The 18,256-nt window shown below is 63.8% G+C and overlaps 1 protein-coding gene across 3 annotated transcripts in view; it reads right to left on the bottom strand.

Moving 5' to 3' along the window:
• Window positions 1–215: 215 nt before the first annotated feature.
• SKI (SKI proto-oncogene) overlaps window positions 216–18,256 on the bottom strand; it is a 39,286-nt gene continuing 21,245 nt past the window's right edge. Inside the window, exons 2-8 of one of the 3 annotated variants that reach the window (XR_005884677.1) lie at window positions 5,404–5,526; window positions 5,184–5,296; window positions 4,672–4,928; window positions 4,254–4,528; window positions 2,880–3,110; window positions 1,350–2,639; window positions 216–694 (exon numbers count right to left, since the gene is read on the bottom strand). Coding sequence is in view for 2 of the 3 variants with exons in the window: in XM_040987781.1 (XP_040843715.1) it covers window positions 2,457–2,639; window positions 2,880–3,110; window positions 4,254–4,528; window positions 4,672–4,928; window positions 5,184–5,296; window positions 5,404–5,526 (1,182 nt within the window). In the remaining variant the exon portion in view is untranslated. Of the gene's footprint in view, window positions 2,640–2,879; window positions 3,111–4,253; window positions 4,529–4,671; window positions 4,929–5,183; window positions 5,297–5,403; window positions 5,527–18,256 lie in introns of all 3 variants that reach the window. The other 2 variants (XM_040987781.1, XM_040987783.1) reach the window with 2 other exon arrangements.

Raw genomic sequence — 18,256 nt, 5'->3', positions numbered from 1 at the left:
GGAGGGGCTGCTTGTGAGCAAGCCCCCCTCTGGCCCTGGCTTCGGGTTCTCCCCGGGGGTGTCCTGCTGTGACGTCAGGGCCCCGAGAATTCACCCCCCAGGAGGCCAGGCCAGCATGCTGGGTGCAGGACCTCAAGGGCCCCCCGAAATGGTGTCCATGGAGGGGACACCCACAGGCCTGGCTCCGGGTCCCTTGGCACACAGAAGCAGCTGGATCTGTTGAAATCAGGCATTTATAAACGAGAAAGCGTACATTAATTACATAAAAATAGTTCCCGAGTAGCCGAGGAAGCAATATCGTAGCAGCAGCAAAGGTCGCGGGGTGCGGGGTGGCCGGGGCTGGAAAGGTCGAAGTGGCTTTTCTTTTTTTCCTTAATTGAAAAAAAAAGTCATTTGTGACTCCTGACTTAAAGCAAGAACGGAAACGCCCCGCCCCAGCCCAGCGGGCGGCAGTGGACAGGATCGGGCCGGCGGTGGGCGCTTCTCTGGCCCCCGCATGGAGCATGTCCGTTAAAACCCAGAAAACAGGACGGGCACGGGGAGGAGGGGCCGGCATGTCCGCGTATGATACAACGGCGTCGCGGAGGGATGCGCACAGCGGTCCTCGCCCTGGCTGCGGCAGTTAGTGGCGCTTAGCTGCTCGAGATAGCAACGTTATTGCTGTTGGTTTTCCCTTCGTAAAATACCTTCTCTCCTGGCAGAGAAAACAACTGGACGGACACTGGACGGACGGCGTCTGGTGGAGGGTCCTAGACGGGAGTCAACAGCCTAGCCTGCCCAGGGGATGCCCGACCCCGGCCCCCACAGGCACCGGGAGGGAGCCAGGGCACGAAGCTGCCCGGAGAACTGGAGCCCAGCCCAGGGTGGGCATCCAGGCCTCAGGGGTACAGGGCCCAGCGGGGCTGAGCTGCTGGTGAAGGGAGCCTGTCCGCCTCGGCTTCCAGGGCCGGGGTGGGGCGCTGGGCCAGAGCCCAGCCAGGCCAGGAGAGGCTCCACCCCCGGCTTCTCCCTGCGGAGCGAGGGGACTGGCAGCCTGGCTGGCCCTTGCCATCTCAGGCTGGGTGACACAGAAGCCACACGGAGGCCGACACATTAAAGCTAGGCTCTGACAAAACCACTTGGTTTCCCTCAAGAAAGTGATGGAAAAGACACGTGGCAAAACAGGGCAGGGGGTATCCACGAGCTAATGCCCAGGGTGGACCTGCCCCGGAGGGGGCGCACAGGCCATGCCCCTTAGCAGGGCACTTGGCAGGGGCTGGGGCGACTTGCAGGCGGTACCGCCTAAGGGTCGGCAGCCACGGTTTGTGGTTACGGCTTCGAGTGAAGACTTTCCTTCCGTTAATAAATACCTCGATCACGGGCTGGTGGCCGCCTCTTGTCCACCGCAGAGTCGTTCTTCAAGCTTGGGCGTCAGAAACCTTCTATGATTTGCATAAACAGTCGCGAGTAAACGAGATTATCTGGAATAAATGCACTAACTTATTCTGGCAGGTTCCATCGCTACTGGAGACGGGGGCGTAAGACGCGTCAGGGTGGGCTGTACAAGATGCTGGAAGGCACAGAGCGACCCCCTCGGTCCAGCGCGGCGTCTCCGTTCCGTGGGACTCCCTGTTGCGAGCACCAGAGGGCCTGAGCAGCACTGAGGGCTGCTCCGTCGGGGAAAAGCTCGGCTCACCGGGGACGGGAGCAGGGCGGGGACAAAGTGCAGTTCTAGGTACAGGGTCACGGCTACATGAACGGACGGACGCACGCACACACGGGATGGGATGCTGCGTTGTTCCGACGCTGCAGCCTCAGACCTCAAGGGGGAGGTGCCATAGGCACGGGGCTCAGGGGCTGAGGGTGGGCCCGGCCGGCCAGGCCCCCCCCACCGGGCGCAGGTCAGGGCCTGCGGGCGGCGGATGGGCCCTGGGGCCGAGGGGGCCCAGGGGGCCGAGGGACGGTCCCTGCACAACGCCTGGGCCTGCCCTTCCTGGTGCCCTGGCATGGGGCATCAGACGGGCAGCGTGGGCTCATCTCGCACGTGGTGCTCCCTCCCCCCACTCCTCCTGGCGGCAGCGAGGGAGTCGGGTCCCAGGGCTGAAAAAATAGACTCTGAAGACATCTGTGCTGTCCACTGCCGCCGTGGGCACCGAGGGGTGGAGATGGCTTCCCGGCGGGCAGGCGGTGCTGCCCCGGGTCTCGGATGGCATCACGTGTTGGGGCTTTGAAAAGTCGGTCATTAAAAAAGGTTGGTTTTCTGAGTCTCAAGTCTCCATATTGGTTTAAATAGCTTATAACAAAAGTGTAAATGTTAGAATGTTCTAGCAAGCGGAGGAGCAGCCACGAGCTGCCACGGGAGCCGGTCCCTGGGCAGTGGCCCCCGCCAGCATGTGGCTGCTGACACCGCGCAGGGAGGCACAGTGAGACGTGTGCTGGCGGCCGCCGCGCCGGTGGGCAAGTCCGGGCTGCGGCCGTTAGGGTTCCAGCTCGGCAGTGCCCTCACCGGCCGTGTGCTCGGGCCGGGGCCACAGCTGCTCCTGCAGCCCCTTCACCACCTTCTCCAGGTGCTCGCGGGCCTCACGTTCCCGCAGCAGGTCGGCCCGCAGCTGCTCACGGTCGGCCTCGGCATGCTGCAGCTTCACCTGCAGGTCCTCGATCTGAAAGGACATGACGGTCAGGCCCCGCCGGGCGAGCCCCCATGACCGCCTCCTCCGTCCTGTCCCCCACCAGCCCCAGCCACCCTCCCACCTCCCGGGCCTGGCCCTGTGCAAACCAGCCAGCAGGGCCGTTCCCGGGGCCTCTGTGGTCCCGACAGGACCCGGGTGGAGACAGCACGGTCCCAGGCTCGGCCACCTGCGGCCCAGCACACCCCACAGCTGCTGCGGCCCGCCGCCTACCTGGGCCGAGTACTTGGCGCGCAGGCGGCCGGCCTCGCAGCCCTGGTCGCATACCCGGGCCTGCCGCGCCTGCTCCAGCTCCCGCTTGAGGCGCAGGCGCACCTCCGTGGCCTCCTTCATCTTCTTCTCGTTCTCGGCACGGAGCCGTTCGATCTCCTTCCGCAGGCTGCGCTTGGCCTCCGTGGCCTCCCGCAGCTTCTCCTTCTTGGCCACGCGCAGGAACTCCAGCTCCTGGAGGTGGGGGATGCGCGGCGGGCTCAGGCCCCGGCCTCCAGCCCTATGCCCACCAGCCCTATGCCCCACAGGGAGGCCCCAGCTTTGGGCTGCCAGCAGCTGCCCACGGGTCCAGGTCTGTCCTGCAAGGGCTCAGAACGCGCAGGCGTACATCCTGCCTTCCCGTTCAGCTATAACCCACTCCGGCCACAGACACACGAGGGCCGCTGGGCTGAGAATGGAGCCCCTAAGGGCCCCCGGGCTCCCCTCGTCATGGCAGAACAAACAGAAGGTCGGCGCTGGGATGAAGCCACTACCCGTGACAGCAGCTTGAGTCCCGGCTGCTCCACTTGGCCACCCAGCTTCCCGCTCGTGGTCTGCGAGGCAGTGGAGGTCGGCCCGAACGTTTGCACGACTGCCGCTGCTGCCACTCCACGAGGGGGACCCAACCGGGCTCATGGCTGTGGTCCAGCACCACGCTGCCTGTCACCCATTTGTGCATGGTGGATCTGTTTCTCCCTCTCTATGTAACTCAGCTCTTCAAACACATTTAAAAAAAAAAAAGCTGCAAGGGAGGCCCTAGGCTGTGCAGACAGCAGGCACCTTGGAGAGACAGCACACACACGGGAGTGTACACACACATCACATACATACCGCTGGTGCACACTCACACCCCACACCGCGTCAGCGTGCACATACTTCCTGTACACCCCGTCAGCACACACACTCCCTGTGCACACCCCGTCAGCGCACACACGGCCTCACCTGGTGCACACCGCGTCAGCGCACACTCGGCCTCACCTGGTGCACACCCCGTCAGCGCACACACGGCCTCACCTGGTGCACACCCCGTCAGCGCACACACGGCCTCACCTGGTGCACACCCCGTCAGCGCACACACGGCCTCACCTGGTGCACACCCCGTCAGCGCACACTCGGCCTCACCTGGTGCACACCCCGTCAGCGCACACACGGCCTCACCTGGTGCACACCCCGTCAGCGCACACACGGCCTCACCTGGTGCACACCCCGTCAGCGCACACACGGCCTCACCTGGTGCACACCCCGTCAGCGCACACACGGCCTCACCTGGTGCACACCCCGTCAGCGCACACACGGCCTCACCTGGTGCACACCCCGTCAGCGCACACACGGCCTCACCTGGTGCAGGCTCCTCTTGGCCTGCAGGGCTGCGCTCAGCTTCTCCTCTTGCTTCACGCGCATCTTGACCACCTCGTGCAGGAACTTCTCCTTGGCCTCCCTCGTGTCCAGGCCGCCTTCCAGGGCCTGTCGCAGGTGCTCCAGCTCTGCCTCCAGCCCGCTCGGAGTATCAGCCTGGGCCACAGGGTCTGGGGCAGCCGAGGGTGGGGCACGCACGCCTGGGGAGCTCAGGTCTTTGGCGGAGCTGGACGAGGCAAAGGACGGGGAGGAGGTGACTGAGGACAGAGATGGGGGCAAGTCAGCAGGCGCCCATGGAGGCCCAGCCACACAGCCCCGCGCCCCCAGGGCCCGTCAGCGGGTGCCCACGGAGGCCCAGCTGCACGCCTGTGCCCTGGCCCCAGCTAGCCCACGCACTTACATTCTTCTCTACTCTCCACTTCCACCTCTGCCTCCGAGTCCTTGTCTTCCTCCGGGCCAGGGCCAGGTGCCAGCACCTCTGGGGCTCCAGGGGCATCCACTGCCAGCTTTCGCTTCCGTGGCTGGATGCACGTGGGGAGAGGTTCTGGCACCCGGGATACGACGGTGCACGGCGGGCTGCTCACGACCTTTGGGGCTGGTGGCGCAAGGGCCACGTTGGGGGCCACGGCAGTCTCAAAGCTCTTGTAGGAGTAAAAGCTGCAGGGGGGTGCAGGAGCTGGCATGGCGTTCTGCCCACCCGCCACAGCATGCAGAAGCCACCACAGGGCACACCCCTTGGAGAACAGCTTTCCTAGACCATGAACCCTGCCAGGCAGGGCCCCCCAAGAACCAGAGAGGTCCAGGCAGCTCCATCCTGATGCCAACAATACACAGCAGCACTAGTACGGTGCCTTGGCAGGAGGCGAGGGGCTCCTGGGGGCAGCAGGGGGTGGGGTGGGGTGCAGCTGTCACCTGTCTCGGATCAGTGCCGGCAGGTGGGGTGACAGCTCCTTCTCACTGGAGATTGCAGGGGACCAGGGTCGGAACGCAGAGAGACGCTGGCGAGGATGCACACAGCTGAGGCCCTGTCGGGAAGGAGCCGCTGCATGAGCAGCTGGCCAGTGGCAGGGCCAGCAGCAGAGTCCACTGGGGAGCAGCCCAGGGCCCCCCTCCCCGCGGGCCTGACCGGCACCTTGCTGGAGGAGCCAGGCAGTGCCCGCAGCCAGCTGGACGACTTGTCCTTGTCGGAAGACGCGGGGGACTGGGAAGAGGCGTCGTCTGTTTTGGCTCTTACGGAGGCTGGAGGCTCGGCGACCTGTGTCAACAAAACCCTGGTTGGTATTCTGGGCAGGAGTGAACCAGGAAAGACTTGGGGTTACACAGAGACAGATGGGACCGCGCTGGCGCCCCAGCTGGGAGCTGTACACAGGAAGGCGAGCCAGAGGCCACCACTTGGGGACACGCACACCACCTGCAGGCCTGATGCTGGTACGGCTGCCAGGCCCTCTGTCCCACAGCCAGGCCAGGTGAGAAGGACCTGCTGGGCCAAGGCCAGCTCCCATGGGATACAGACATGGAGGCAGTGTGCAGGGGACAAGCAGGGGCAACACGCTGGCCTGGGTTGCAAGAGCAGCACCCAGCAGCCTCGCTGCGGAGGACGCCCAGGTGCACCGCCAGGGTGGGGCTTCCTGTCTCACAGGCATGGAAACATGCGCCACTCTCACCCAGGAAACCTGCAAGACGGAGCGACTGCCGAGAAACCTCAGATGCGGCGGGGAGGCGTGTCAGACGTCTGTGGCTACGCCGCCAGCCCCACGCAGCTGCAGCTGTGGCTGGGCCAGAGCTGCCAGGACGAGGAAGGGCACCCCCGGCTTCCCTTTCCCAACAGGCCCTGGGCCCTAGCACAGTGATGGGAAGAGCAGAGCTACTTGGCAGGCCTGTGCCCTGTGCAGGGCTGCACCCCGGCAAGCAGGCAGCACCAGCGAGCAGCACGCACCCAGCTCATGTGTTTGCGCTACCTCTCCCATGCTTCCCAGGGCAGAGCCGAGACCCAGACTGACCAACAGTCCCTGCTGGGTCCGAGGAGACCGTCAGCCGAGGGCAGCTCGGGGGCAGCTGCAGAGCTGGCCTCCCCACCCCTCTGCTGATCTGACAAAATCATGGTCTGACAGTCCCAACAGGCAGAAGGGAGGGCCTGTGCAACCCACGCTGCCCCCTCAGCCAGCCAGCAACCAGAGGAGCCCGAGAGCAGGTCTCTGGGCCAACAGCCCTGTCCATTTCTGGGCTGAGGGCCTTGCCAGGTTGTCCCGACGAACGCCACAAACCAGGGAGAGTCCCAGGGCTTGCGGCCCCACAGGAGCGATAAGAGTGAGCACAGTCCAGATGCCACCGACATTCCCGTGGCCCAACACCAGGCACCAGTGTGGGTCCAGGCTGCCAACCCCCACCTCGTGGGTCCCTGCCACCTGCTGGGGTAGAGCCCAGGCTGGTGTTCCAGGCTCTTGTCTGTCCAGGCTTAGCTATGACACACTTGGGGCTGGATCAGTGGGTGCAAGAACCTTTTCAGCTTCTAGATCAAAGTCATGAAATGTTTTTCAGCAAGTGAGAAGGGGGTGGGCCTCCACGGGGGCAGTTAGCTCACCAGCAGGGGCACTGTGGCTGCCACCAGGCCCCGGGGGCCCCCTTCATTCCACTCCTGACCCTGGCTTCCCGCTGATCTGACGGGCACCACAGCCTGCCATGGGGATCTGGGGTCAGGCCTGGGGCTGAGTGGTCTCCCTTGGCCCTGCCTCAGGACGTCCCCGGTTGTGCAGGGCCAGCCTAGGCCAGCAGCAGGCACCAGGTCTCCATGGGGGTCCAGGCCCACTGGTCGACCCCTGGCTGCAATATTGCCTGGGACCACACAGTTCCCAGAACTCTGCAGCACACTTCACCCCAGAGGCTCTGCCAGGAAAGACCCTGGAGCCTCAAGCTAACCTGGAAGAGCTCAGCTCAGGATGCAGACCCCTCTCTACAGCTGCTGACACTAGCAGGTCCCTCAGCACTCGGGCTTCCACACTCTGTGACCCCTCCCCACTCGGAGTGGCCAGTGGGTTTCTGGCTGGGCCAGGCTTTGCAAACTTCCAGGTATACCTCGAGTAAGTGGCGCTGACAGAGGTGGCACATAGCCCTGCCATGGGCACTGCCAACAGCCCTGTCTTGGTACACACATCCTCCCTTCCAGTGCCAGGCCCATAGCTGCTGGGACAAGTTCTCTGGACAGCTGACCATGCAGGGCCACACTACGGTGCCATGTGACACCCAGGACGGCCAGGTGCAGGGCAGAGGGTGGGGCCCATGAGAGACCCCAAGCCCTTCCTGCCCAGTGCTGCCGCACCTGGGACGGCACTGGCTTCAGGCCGATTCCTCAGGTCTCATTCAAGGGGGCTTCCAAGTCCTAGAACTGGTGGCTACTCCCAAGACCCTTACTACTTTCCTTCACTGCGTGCAGACCCCTGGACCATGCTGAGCCTCAATGCACTGGCCCTGGCAGAACGTGGGCCCAGACATCTCAGCAGGATCCACGGAGAGACCTCAGGCACACAGGCATGGTCTCTGTGCGTCCGGCTGGGCAGCTAGGCCAGCCCCCTCCCCACCTACTTCTGGCCCAACCCTTTATCTCTCAGGACGTCTGGAGCTGCACCTTGCGCCCAGCAGAGCTGGCTGGGGAGAAGCCTCCCAGCCAGGCCCAGCGGAGATGCCCTCTGCGTCCAGCCAGGGGCCTCAGCTGCCCTGTGGGGGGTGGGCAGCCCACACGGCCCCAAGCCCCCCAGGTCAACGGTAACCGCAAGGCAGCACGCGGCGATGTTTCAGAGGACAGCAGCTCCCTCTGACCACAAGCCACTGGCATGGCAGGAAGACAGGTAAGGCTGCCCCAGTCTACCGAGGAGGGGTGCGGGGTCTACCACGAGTGTGCCAGGTTGCACATCTAAGAGGTGAGGTCTCCTGGGGGCAACCATGAGTGGGGTGGAGCAGCACCTGAGCTACCAGGAGTGTCCTGCACAGGATGGTGTCCCAGAGAGGTGCAGGAAGGCAGGGCATGGAGATGAGCTGGGCAGACTCAGAGTCCCCGGCCCACAGAACTGGCACCAAGGCCCCCAAGGGAGCTCCCGCAGGGCAAGGGACAGCCCTCCTAGAAGCCACAGCCATCAAACAAGGGGGCTCCCACAGGGCAAGGGGTAGGCCAGCGATCATGGCAGGTGCAGGCTTCGAGACCCCAATGCAGCCCTTCTCCAGGGAACAGCAGGAAAATGGAAATGGTGGGACCGCATCCGAGCAGGAGCTGTGCTTTCTTGGCACAGAGTGCTGGCATGCCTCATTCTCGGCCAGATCCCAGCAGCAGGCCACGGCTCCAGCACTCCAGGAGCCCTGGGCTTCTGACTCAGCCACTGTGGCTACATGGGGAGAGAACCAGTGGACAGCTCTCACTCACTCTTTCCAACAAGTCAGTCTTAGGGGCGCAAAAAAAAAGAATGGTACCAACAAAACTGACCGAACGGGAACAAAGCCCAGCCATGGGGGGCAGGGGGAGGGGACACGGAGCAACCCTTGCACACGCTGCCCCACACTTCGGCACATGTCTGGAGCCTCCTTAACCACGGCCGCCTCACAACAGCTGTCCTAGGAGTACAAGACCCAAAAGGTACCCCACTTCCAGACCAGCCGACCTGGCATGGTTGTGGCTTGGGAAGACATGTGAGGCACTGGAGACGGGGACAGGACTGTCCCCTAACCCAAGCCCAAGCCAACATGAGGCACATGCACCAGCCATCACAGGCAGCCACATAGGAACACACGGCATGGCCAAAGTCTAAAGCTGGCACACCCGGAAGCAGGCCAGCTCGGAGGGCACTGCCAGGTGTGGGGCCCCAAGTCAGGCACCGACGTGGATACACACTTCACTCTCCGAGAGGGACGTCCACGGTCCAGTCACAGCTCTGTTCCTCAAATCTCCACCAGAAAGCCAGACCCACGGCAGTGACCCCGGGGACTGCTGCGGTTGGGGGTCTTTGCTGACTGCAGTCCTCCACAAAGCATGGGGAGGAGACCGAAGTGACACGGACAGGGAGAGCAGGCCAGTGTCCACACTGCGAACCACAGGCTCACGCACAGCTCCTGAGAGGGTCACTGCTGCACCCGGTGCAAGGCCTTCCCCACAGCCCTGAACACCCATGGCCGGTGCCCTGGTCTATGCTGCCGTGCCAGCCTGGCCAGGCCCAGGAAGCAGAGGGCAGGCAGTTCTATGGCACACTACAAGGGGGGCCTGGAGGCAGGCCAAGCCAGCAAGGACTCCATGGTGGCTGAGGTGCTAACACCCTCCACCTGCCCCTGCCTCCTGCAGGCCCTAGCAGGCTCACTCCCAAGAGCTCCTACAGGGACCCCTTTGCAGCACAAGGCAAGCCCTCCCAGGAGCCCATGGCTGCCCCACGCCCCAGGCTCTGCCTGTCCATACCCCACCCCACCCCAACCTAGGCATCAGGGAACAGCAATTCCCGTGGGATATCACACCTCAATCTACCCCGGCCCTGCCAGCCCACATACTCCACAAACCTAGAGTGCCCACGACGGGTTCTTGGCTGGAGGAAGCACTGCGTAAGCCCACAGGCAGTGCAGCTCGGAGCAAGGCACTCTGACTCGACAGCCCCATCCAGTGCCCAGCCCTGGGAGCCAGCCCCTCCAGGCATCCACCACATACCAGCCCTCAACCACAGCTCCCAGGTGCAGCCAGCCATACCCTGAGACGTCCTATCCCAGGGAGAGGAGGCTGCACAGCCTTCAACCTCCAGGATCGCCCGGGGATCTGTGGTCAAGGTGGATCATGTAGCCCCGTGCATGCAGAAAGGCCTCACAGGGCCTGTCCCTCAAAGCAAGTTGGACAGCGGTCGATCCAAGGCGTGGACAGACCCCCATGGCACAATCTGTCCTGTTTATTTCACTGTATTTTGTTAAAGAGTTTATTTATATGAAAGGCAGTTACAGAAGACAGACACCCAGCACAACAGGCCGTCACCCACTGCTCTCTCAGGGCCCCAGCAGGGAGCTGGATGGGAAGTGGAGCAGCCGGGACTTGAATCAGGCCCACAGGGGATGGCAGTCCCCAGCACCTGTCCTCAGCAGCCCACAGACACACTGAGGCCTCTACTGGTCCAGGACGGCACAGCCACTGCCTGCCCCAGGAGGACCATGACAGACGCCAACACGGTCAGCAGAGGCCCTGGGAGGGTGCCCCTTCGGCTCAGCACCCCCTCCCCAGCTGCCAGAGCTCCCATCTGCTCTTCTGCAGCACCCCCAGAAGCCACCCCCGCGTGGGTGTCACTCTCCGCCTGTCGGGGAGACGAGGGGGGCAGGAGTACCCTCAAGGTCGGGGTGAAGGGTCACCCATGGCCTTCAGTCCTTGGCTGGGAGCACCTGTGGGGAGGAGGCAGGGCGAGCTCAGGAGGCCAGGGTGGACCTTCGTCAAGATTTCACAGTTTCAGAAATTACAAAGCTATTTTTGTAAGTACCATTAATATTTTACACATGACAATTCGTATTTCACATCATGCCTAAATTAACCTATTTTCTGAGGATTGCAGCGCAAGAGGAAGTGGATTAAATTTGCAAGACAACGCCAAACCCCACAACAAGCTGGAAATACCAACTCCAGATTGCCAAGGCCCCACGGAACTTCAATAGGACAAGTCGCTGTGGCCGTGGCCAGGCCAGCCTCCCCCTCCACCGCCCCCCCCAGTGGGGGCTGGGGGAACCTGCACCTGTGTGCCTGGGGCCTGGGCCAGGGCTGCGGCTGTGGCTCTGCCAACAGGAGGCGCCCACTAGCCGCAAGGGAGAACGTGGGGAAGGAGCCTAGGGCAGGCCAGGCTAGGCCAGAGGCGGGCTGGGGCTGGGGTGGGGCATGGCAGCCTGACCCGCTCGCCTCTGCCACGTGGGCTTCAGGAAGATGCTGGACTCCTGTCCAGCCCCTGCAACCCCCAGGGCAAGTCCAGAGCTCCCCTGTGGACAGTTTTGACAACATTGCGACCCTGGAAACTTGGCTTTCAAAACAAGAACACACAGCACCCAACAATACACAAGGTGAAATTGCAAGGGTCTGAGCTGCGGCAGCCTGGCCGAGGCTCCACCTCCCAGGCCGGGGTCAGAGGCTGCAGCCTGGCCGAGGCTCCACCTCCCAGGCCGGGGTCCCAGCGCTGCAGCCTGGCCGAGGCTCCACCTCCAGTGCACAGGGAGGGAGGGCCACTCTCCTCTCCCAGCAGACATTCCAGCGCACTGACTCGTGGCTGGAGGGAGGGGCGCCGTGATGGCTGCCTGGCCGCCTGCCACCCTCACCCGAGACCGTGAGCACAAAGGCCCTTCCGCCCCGAGCTGCAGGAAGTGCTGCTGAGGAAGGCACAAGGCTCCCAGCACTGCTCCTGCAGGCAGGATTCCTGCAAAATCCGCGTGTCAAGGCAATGAGGCAGCCTGTGGTCAGGTGTCTGGGAAGACCCCGGCCCCAGCAGGAGACCTGGATGGAGCTCCTGGCTCCTGGACTCGGCCTGGCCCAGCTCTGGCTGTTTTGGACATTTGCAAAGTGAGCAAACAGATGGAAGGTCTCTCCCCTCCCTGCCTTCAAGGGAGCCCTGGGAGATGAGGGGGCGACAAGGGCTTTCATCCCACCTGCCCCACCTCCATGGCCACCATCACCACCCTGGCTCACGGGCAGCAGCAACATGGCCACTCCAAACTGGACGCTGCTCGGCGCAGCTGCCTGCTGGAGTCCAGGCCCGTAGCTGGGCTTCCCCTCAAGCCCCCTCCCCGGCCTCAGTCCCAGCTGTGCCCACAGGCCTGCCACGGCCACTGGTCATCCCCTGTCCGCCTTCACCTAACCGTCCCATCACAGACCCCATGTGCCACAGGCTGTGCCCAAGTGGCAGGAAGCCCTGGGTGCTGGACAAGGCTGGGGTCCTGCAGCTCAGCAAATCCACTCGATGGGGAAGCCATGTCGCCTCCACCACCACCCTCGCCCCCACAGCGATCTGAGCAGACCTGTGGCCACTGGCCATGTGGCAGCTCCGAGCCAAGGGAGCCATCCCAGGGAGCTACCCCAGGGGTCCTGCCCAAAGGACACAGCCCTGGCCAGTTTGTACCCCAGGTGTCTCCCAGGGTCAAGGGTGGGGGTTTCAATGTCTGGCAGGTCCTCCATGCTATCCCACCTTGGCAGGCAGGCCAAGGTCACAAGGGAGACGCAAAGAGCCGCGGTGACTCTGGGGTGTCCAGGGTCTCTCAGAACCAGGGGAGGAGCCAAGCTAGGCACTGGCAACACCCCCCTGCCTGCCTGGCGGCCCCTCCCACCTGCGTGCAGAGCTCGCGTGGCTATGTGGACTGTGGAGTGAGCCATTTGCTTAATTCACTTTCCCCCAAACTGTAATTTTTCCTGTGCAGGAAACCATGTGGACACACTTCCTGTCCAGGACCAGTACTTTCCCATCTTCAAAATCTAAACAGAAACACCCCCAAACAGCTTCTCCCCTGGGAAGGGCAGCCCGGCTCTGCTCAGGCAGGCCCAGCTGTGGCTGGCGGTGAGCAGGTGGCAAGGTGCCACCCCAGGCCTGGAGTAAGGCTGGTCCGCTCCAGCCTGGAGGTGAGGCTGGGACAAAGGCGCTGACCACCAGTCTAGTGCCGCGGGAAGACACGGCACCCACACCCAACACCATGGTCACAACGGCCAGAGCCGGGCCCAGTCTGAAGCCAGGAGCCCAGAGCTTCCCCTGCGTCTGCCATGTGGAACCTGGGCATCCTATGCTGTGGTCCCAGGCCGTCAACAAGGGATGGATCACCCCTCCGGGATGTCGGCACCAGAGGCAGCAGCTCTGCATGCTACACCACTTGTTGACCAAGTTAGGCCTGTGCTGGGAGCCTGGGCAGCCTCCCAGCACCGGCGAAACCCACAGCCATTTCCTCATCTATTGAAACTCATCTTCAAAGAAGAGCTCAGGGGTCCATCCATCAATCCCGCCCAAGGGCAGCTGATGCTAGCCAGACAGGCCCTGCTGGACCCCCAGCTGCCCATGAGTCCCAGCACAGCAGGGCCTGTCCCCATGTCATAGGGGGCCACCCTCGCCCCACCACCAGTACCGATCCCTCTGGGAGCCCAGCACGACAACGCAACCCCTCCAGGCCAGCTCACTCTGGCTTCTGGGACATGACAGAGGTTGGGCTAAGAGCAGTTTCCTAACCACCATCACTTCAACTAAAGGAGTGGGTCCTGGGCTGACCTGGGGCAGAACAGAGGCCCAAGGAATGTTCCAGAATCCACACAGCCTTGCAGCATCACAGCTCCTCAGGGACTGCTGTGGAGGGACGGGTCAGAGCCAAGGTCCCGGCGGAGCTGCCACCAGCTCTCCCTCCCAGCCAGGGCCTCCTGAGCCTCCTCCCTCCCTGGCTGACACCCACGCTGTTCTCCATGGAAACAGACACAACACACAGCTGGGCCTCGGAGCACCGACGCCCGCTCCCAGCCTGCAGGCAGCTGCCCAACTTCCGGGCTGTGGGCTGAGAGGCCACGCCCAGCCCATGCCTTTCATGGCACCACCGGCACACACGACAAGCACCACGCTCAGACTGCACCGGGCAACCGTGAGTCGCTCCCACATTAGGCGAGAGCGTGGGGATGCAGGACTGGGAGCCCAGCCAGCTTCAGCCTGTGCACTGGCTGGGCTGTGAGGCAAGGTGCTGGCCCCACGCGCACAGTGGGCTGTGCGTACCACCTCCCAGGCTGTCCTTGGCAGCCAGCAGTGACTTGCAGCTCTGAGCCTCTCTGAGCGCTGTGCCATGCGTGCCCCACGGTGCTGAGCACAGCACCGGCCAGCCTGCCAGGCACAGGCCATGCCACTGAGCTGAGCCACACTCACCTGTCCTTTTGGGGTGCAGAGGAGGTTACAGCCCCCAGCTGGGCCACTCGACTCTTCCACTGACCCCTGCTTCTGGTTCCCATTTGGTGGCCATCTCACCAGGGCTGTGTAAGGTGGCGACCCTGGCCAGAGCCTGGGCACTGGTACCACTGGGAGGGGGAGAGCATGCTTGGCTTCCTTTGCGAGACATGGAGGTGCCCACTCAGGACAGCGTGGGCTGGGGCAGCTCAGTGATGTTGGCAATCCTAGGTGGGCCCAGGACCGCTCTGCAGGGGTGTGGACGCTCTGCAGGGGTGTGGATGCTGGGGGCTGAACGATGCCCTGGGCCTTGGCGAGAGGCCCCTGTAACGGGAGGCACTTCCTGCACCCCTCCCCCAGGCCCAAGTGCCCCACGGGCTGGGGGTGGGCTCCAGCGGGAGCACCTCATGCTGACCCCAAGAGAAGATGGTTTAAAGATAGCTGAGTTTTCAAGTAACTGGGCTGCTGCACCTACAGGGACCAGGCCCACACAGGACAAGGGGACGGGGACTTGGGAACCCAAGGTACCACCAGCACACACGCGGGTGCTCACCAGCCTCCAGCCGGAGGCTCCTGCTCTAGTCGTCACTGCCCCCCCGGAGACACGGCAAGCCCTGAGGCCGGGCCCAGGAACCCACCTGACTTAACCCAGAGGAAGTGACCCAACTCCTGCAGCTGGAGTCACCTTCCAAACAGACCCAGGAGCTCGCGCCCTGGTGTCCGGCTGAGCCCTGAGCCCAGCCCTCAACCAGGGAGGCCACGTGAGGCTGCCAGACTGCATGGTGGCCCAGAACCGGCCTCAGCAGCCAGAGACCCCACTGGCCTCCCAGCTCCAGTCACCCGGATGGAGCTCCAACACAGCCTGACCCCCACCCCCCAGGCACCCCACCAGGCCTTTCGCCACAAATGAATGGTATCTGAGGTGCTCACATGGTGGGCTCGCAAGTCCAAGTTCAGAACTCAAGACTCCTTAGAGCATGGCAAGCTGAGGGTCCTCCCTCCTCGGCCCCAGGCCCACACCTGTAAGCGAACCTGCGCCAGTCTGACCTACAGCCAAAGATGCTCACCTGCCCACTGCCAATGCAGCAAAGGACCACGAGCCAAGACGAACTGTGTCAGGGTGGAGGGCTTGCCCCTTGGCGGGGTCAACCATGTCAGCAGGCATCACTGAGAGGCACCCTGTGGGTCAGTGTGGGTAACGCCGCCGCCTGCAGCACTGACGCCCCAGGTGGGCACGGGCTCCACTCCGACTGCCCCACTTCTCACCCAGCTCCCTTCTGACACACCTGGGGAAGCAGCAGAGGATGGCTCAAGTGCCTGAGCCCCTGCACCCACGTGGAGGACCTAGAGGATGCTCCTGGCTTCAGCCTGGCCCAGCCCTGGCTGCAGGAGCTGCCTAGGGAGTGAACCAGTGAGTGTAAGCTCTCACTCCCTGTGTGTCTCCCTATCAGCCTCAAACGAACCCCACTCCCACAGACAGGCCCGCCCGGCGCGCCCAACATACCACCAGGGCGCACCTCCACAAAAGTCCCATGGAAACCCGCCCAGATGGCGGGAGTGGACATACCCAGGTACTCCAGGGAAGACTGGCCATCCACGCACAACGGACAGGACAAGGAACTCACAGGACCTGTGAGGGTGGCCACCTGGTCCGCCTCTCCTTCACTGCAGAGGGAGCAGCCGGGGGCACGTGGGCCAACCTGGCACAGCCCAGGGCACACACGCACCCTGCACAGCAATGCTGCTGTGGCCCACCCACCCAGTAAACACCAGCCTGGTTCCAGCTGAGAAGCCACCCACGACTCATGGCTTCTCCTTGGATTGTCCACCGACCAGCTGAGGACACAGCCCCCAGCCGAGGACCCACATCCACTCTCTCCACCTCCGCTGGGCACAGGGCAGGCCACAGAAGCCTTGCCTTGGCAGGATGCAGGACTCGGCAGTGGCCTGCACTGAGCCGGCGTGCTCAGGTGCTCTGGGGCCCAGAGCCACCCGTGAGTCCAGGACAGGTCCCTGCCTCTGGGCCCCTAGCCATTCCTCCAACAGCTAGCCAGATGCACAAAGCCCTTGGGACCACCTGGGGACACTGGGAACTTAAAAGGCATGGGGGTCACGGGGGCTGGAGCAGGAAGGTCAGCACACACAGACCCCCGTGGCTTGCAGCCAGCGCCCGTCACCCCAAGGACAGGATGCGCTTGACAGAGCCGGGCCGAACTGGGCAGCTTCTCTCAGTTGGGGCGACTCAAACCGACACCAGGCTTTCCACTCACACCAAACCGGGGCAGGACATGGATGGCATTTGCAAGCCCTGCACACTTAACCTCGGTGGCCCCGGCTCGGCCTCCTGCCTGTCTTCACTGCGCTGGCAGGCCAAGCCGTCTGCACAGAGGGCAAGGGGTCGTGAGAACCCAAGACAGCCATCAAAACCAGGGCAGTGACCCTCTGAACTGGCCTCTTGGCACAGTGTGGGCCTGGAGAGAGGGGCGGGGGCAGTGGGCCTCACCCCAGCAGCTCCTCAGCCCAGACCCCTGGCACCTGTTCTCAGCCCCGCTGCCTCCCCTTCATCCCAGGGAAAGGGGAGACATGCGCAGACACCACAGCCCTGTCACCCCACATACTGAAGCCACTGCCGTTGCTGAGGGAGAGACCTCCCCGTGCAGCCCGCAGGGTGCCAGCTGGCAGCCTTGAGCACAAAAATGCAATAAGCCCCTTGCCCCAGAGCCCTGAGCCAGTGGGCATCCCTCTAGGGGACAAGGGCCATACTCCTGGGCCTGGAGTGAGCTGGGAGGGCAGGCCAGCTCAGACGCACGGAGTGCTCGGCAAGGAAGGTGAGAACTGGGGTCGGTGGGGCAGGGCCAGCAGCTCCCGGGCGGGACAAAGGCACTGCTCGCCCCCACACCAGTGTCCCAACCCTTGGTCCAGACGGACAGTCATGCACGATGCCAGCCCCCCCACAACCCCACCTGCCCACCCCCGCAAGGAGGGCAGTGGGGAGTGGCCAGCTAGATCCATCTGCAGCGGGACAGCCTGAACTTTTCACCTTGTGTGCCCCGGAGGCGGGGCCCACCGCCAGCTGCCGCCACCATGGGCCTCGTCGCCCCTGGCGACCACCTGACCTCCCATAAACAGGACAGATCCACACAGGGCGCTCCAGTTACCGGGGCTGCAGGCAGCCCAGACTCCAACAGCCAACTGAGCAGTCACCCTGAGCAAACTGCCCTGCGGGAGATGCCTAAACACCACGCTCCCCCAGCCGTGCCCCTCACGACCACACTCCCCCAGCTGTGCCCCCACGACCACACTCCCCCAGCTGTGCCCCCGCAGGCCGTGTCCCTCATGACTGTGCCCCCCCAGGCTGTGCCCCCACGACCACGCTCCCCCAGCTCTGCCCCTCATGCCCGCGCTCCCCCAGCCGTGCCCCTCACGACCACACTCCCCCAGCCGTGACCCCCAGGACCACACTCCCCCAGCTGTGCCCCCAGGCCATGCCCCTCATGACTGTGCCCCCCAGGCTGTGACCCCATGACCACGCTCCCCCAGCTGTGCCCCTCATGACCAGCTCCCCCAGCTGTGCCCCTCATGAACGCGCTCCCCCAGCTGTGCCCCCAGGCTATGCCCCTCATGACTGTGCCCCCCAGGCTGTGCCCCATGACCACGCTCCCCCAGCTGTGCCCCCCATAACCGCACTCTGGAACTGCTCCCCCTCCCCACCATGGCAGGGATGGCTGCTGGGTACTTAACTCATCTAGGTGCGTCCCATGGCTAAGGTCAAACAGGATGGCTGCCTTCAGGTCCCACGGACAGCAGCCCAGCAGGAAGGACCAACCTCACAGAGCTCTCCTGCAAGCCTCAGCTAATGGAGAATGTGGGGACACCCAGCTAGGCTGGGCACCCGACAGCCATCACCACGGGAGGGCCAACGCTGCGTCACCATGGGTTAAGCCACCACGAGGGCACAGGTTCAAGACCTGGCTGCCCTGCTTCCAACCCAGGTGCCAGCTCATGCGCCCAGGATGGTGACAGATGGTTCAAGGATGACCCTGCTGCCCGTGGGGAAGACCCAGATCAAGTCCCAGCTCCTAGCTGTGGTCTGGCTCTGCCCTG

Source organism: Ochotona curzoniae, unplaced genomic scaffold (genome assembly GCF_017591425.1).
Source record: "Ochotona curzoniae isolate NIBS_2020 unplaced genomic scaffold, NIBS_Ocur_1.0 contig_4792, whole genome shotgun sequence".
Classification (NCBI taxonomy): domain Eukaryota; kingdom Metazoa; phylum Chordata; class Mammalia; order Lagomorpha; family Ochotonidae; genus Ochotona; species Ochotona curzoniae.
Note: the sequence above shows the minus strand (reverse complement) of the source record. Positions and strands in the feature narration are given on the sequence as shown.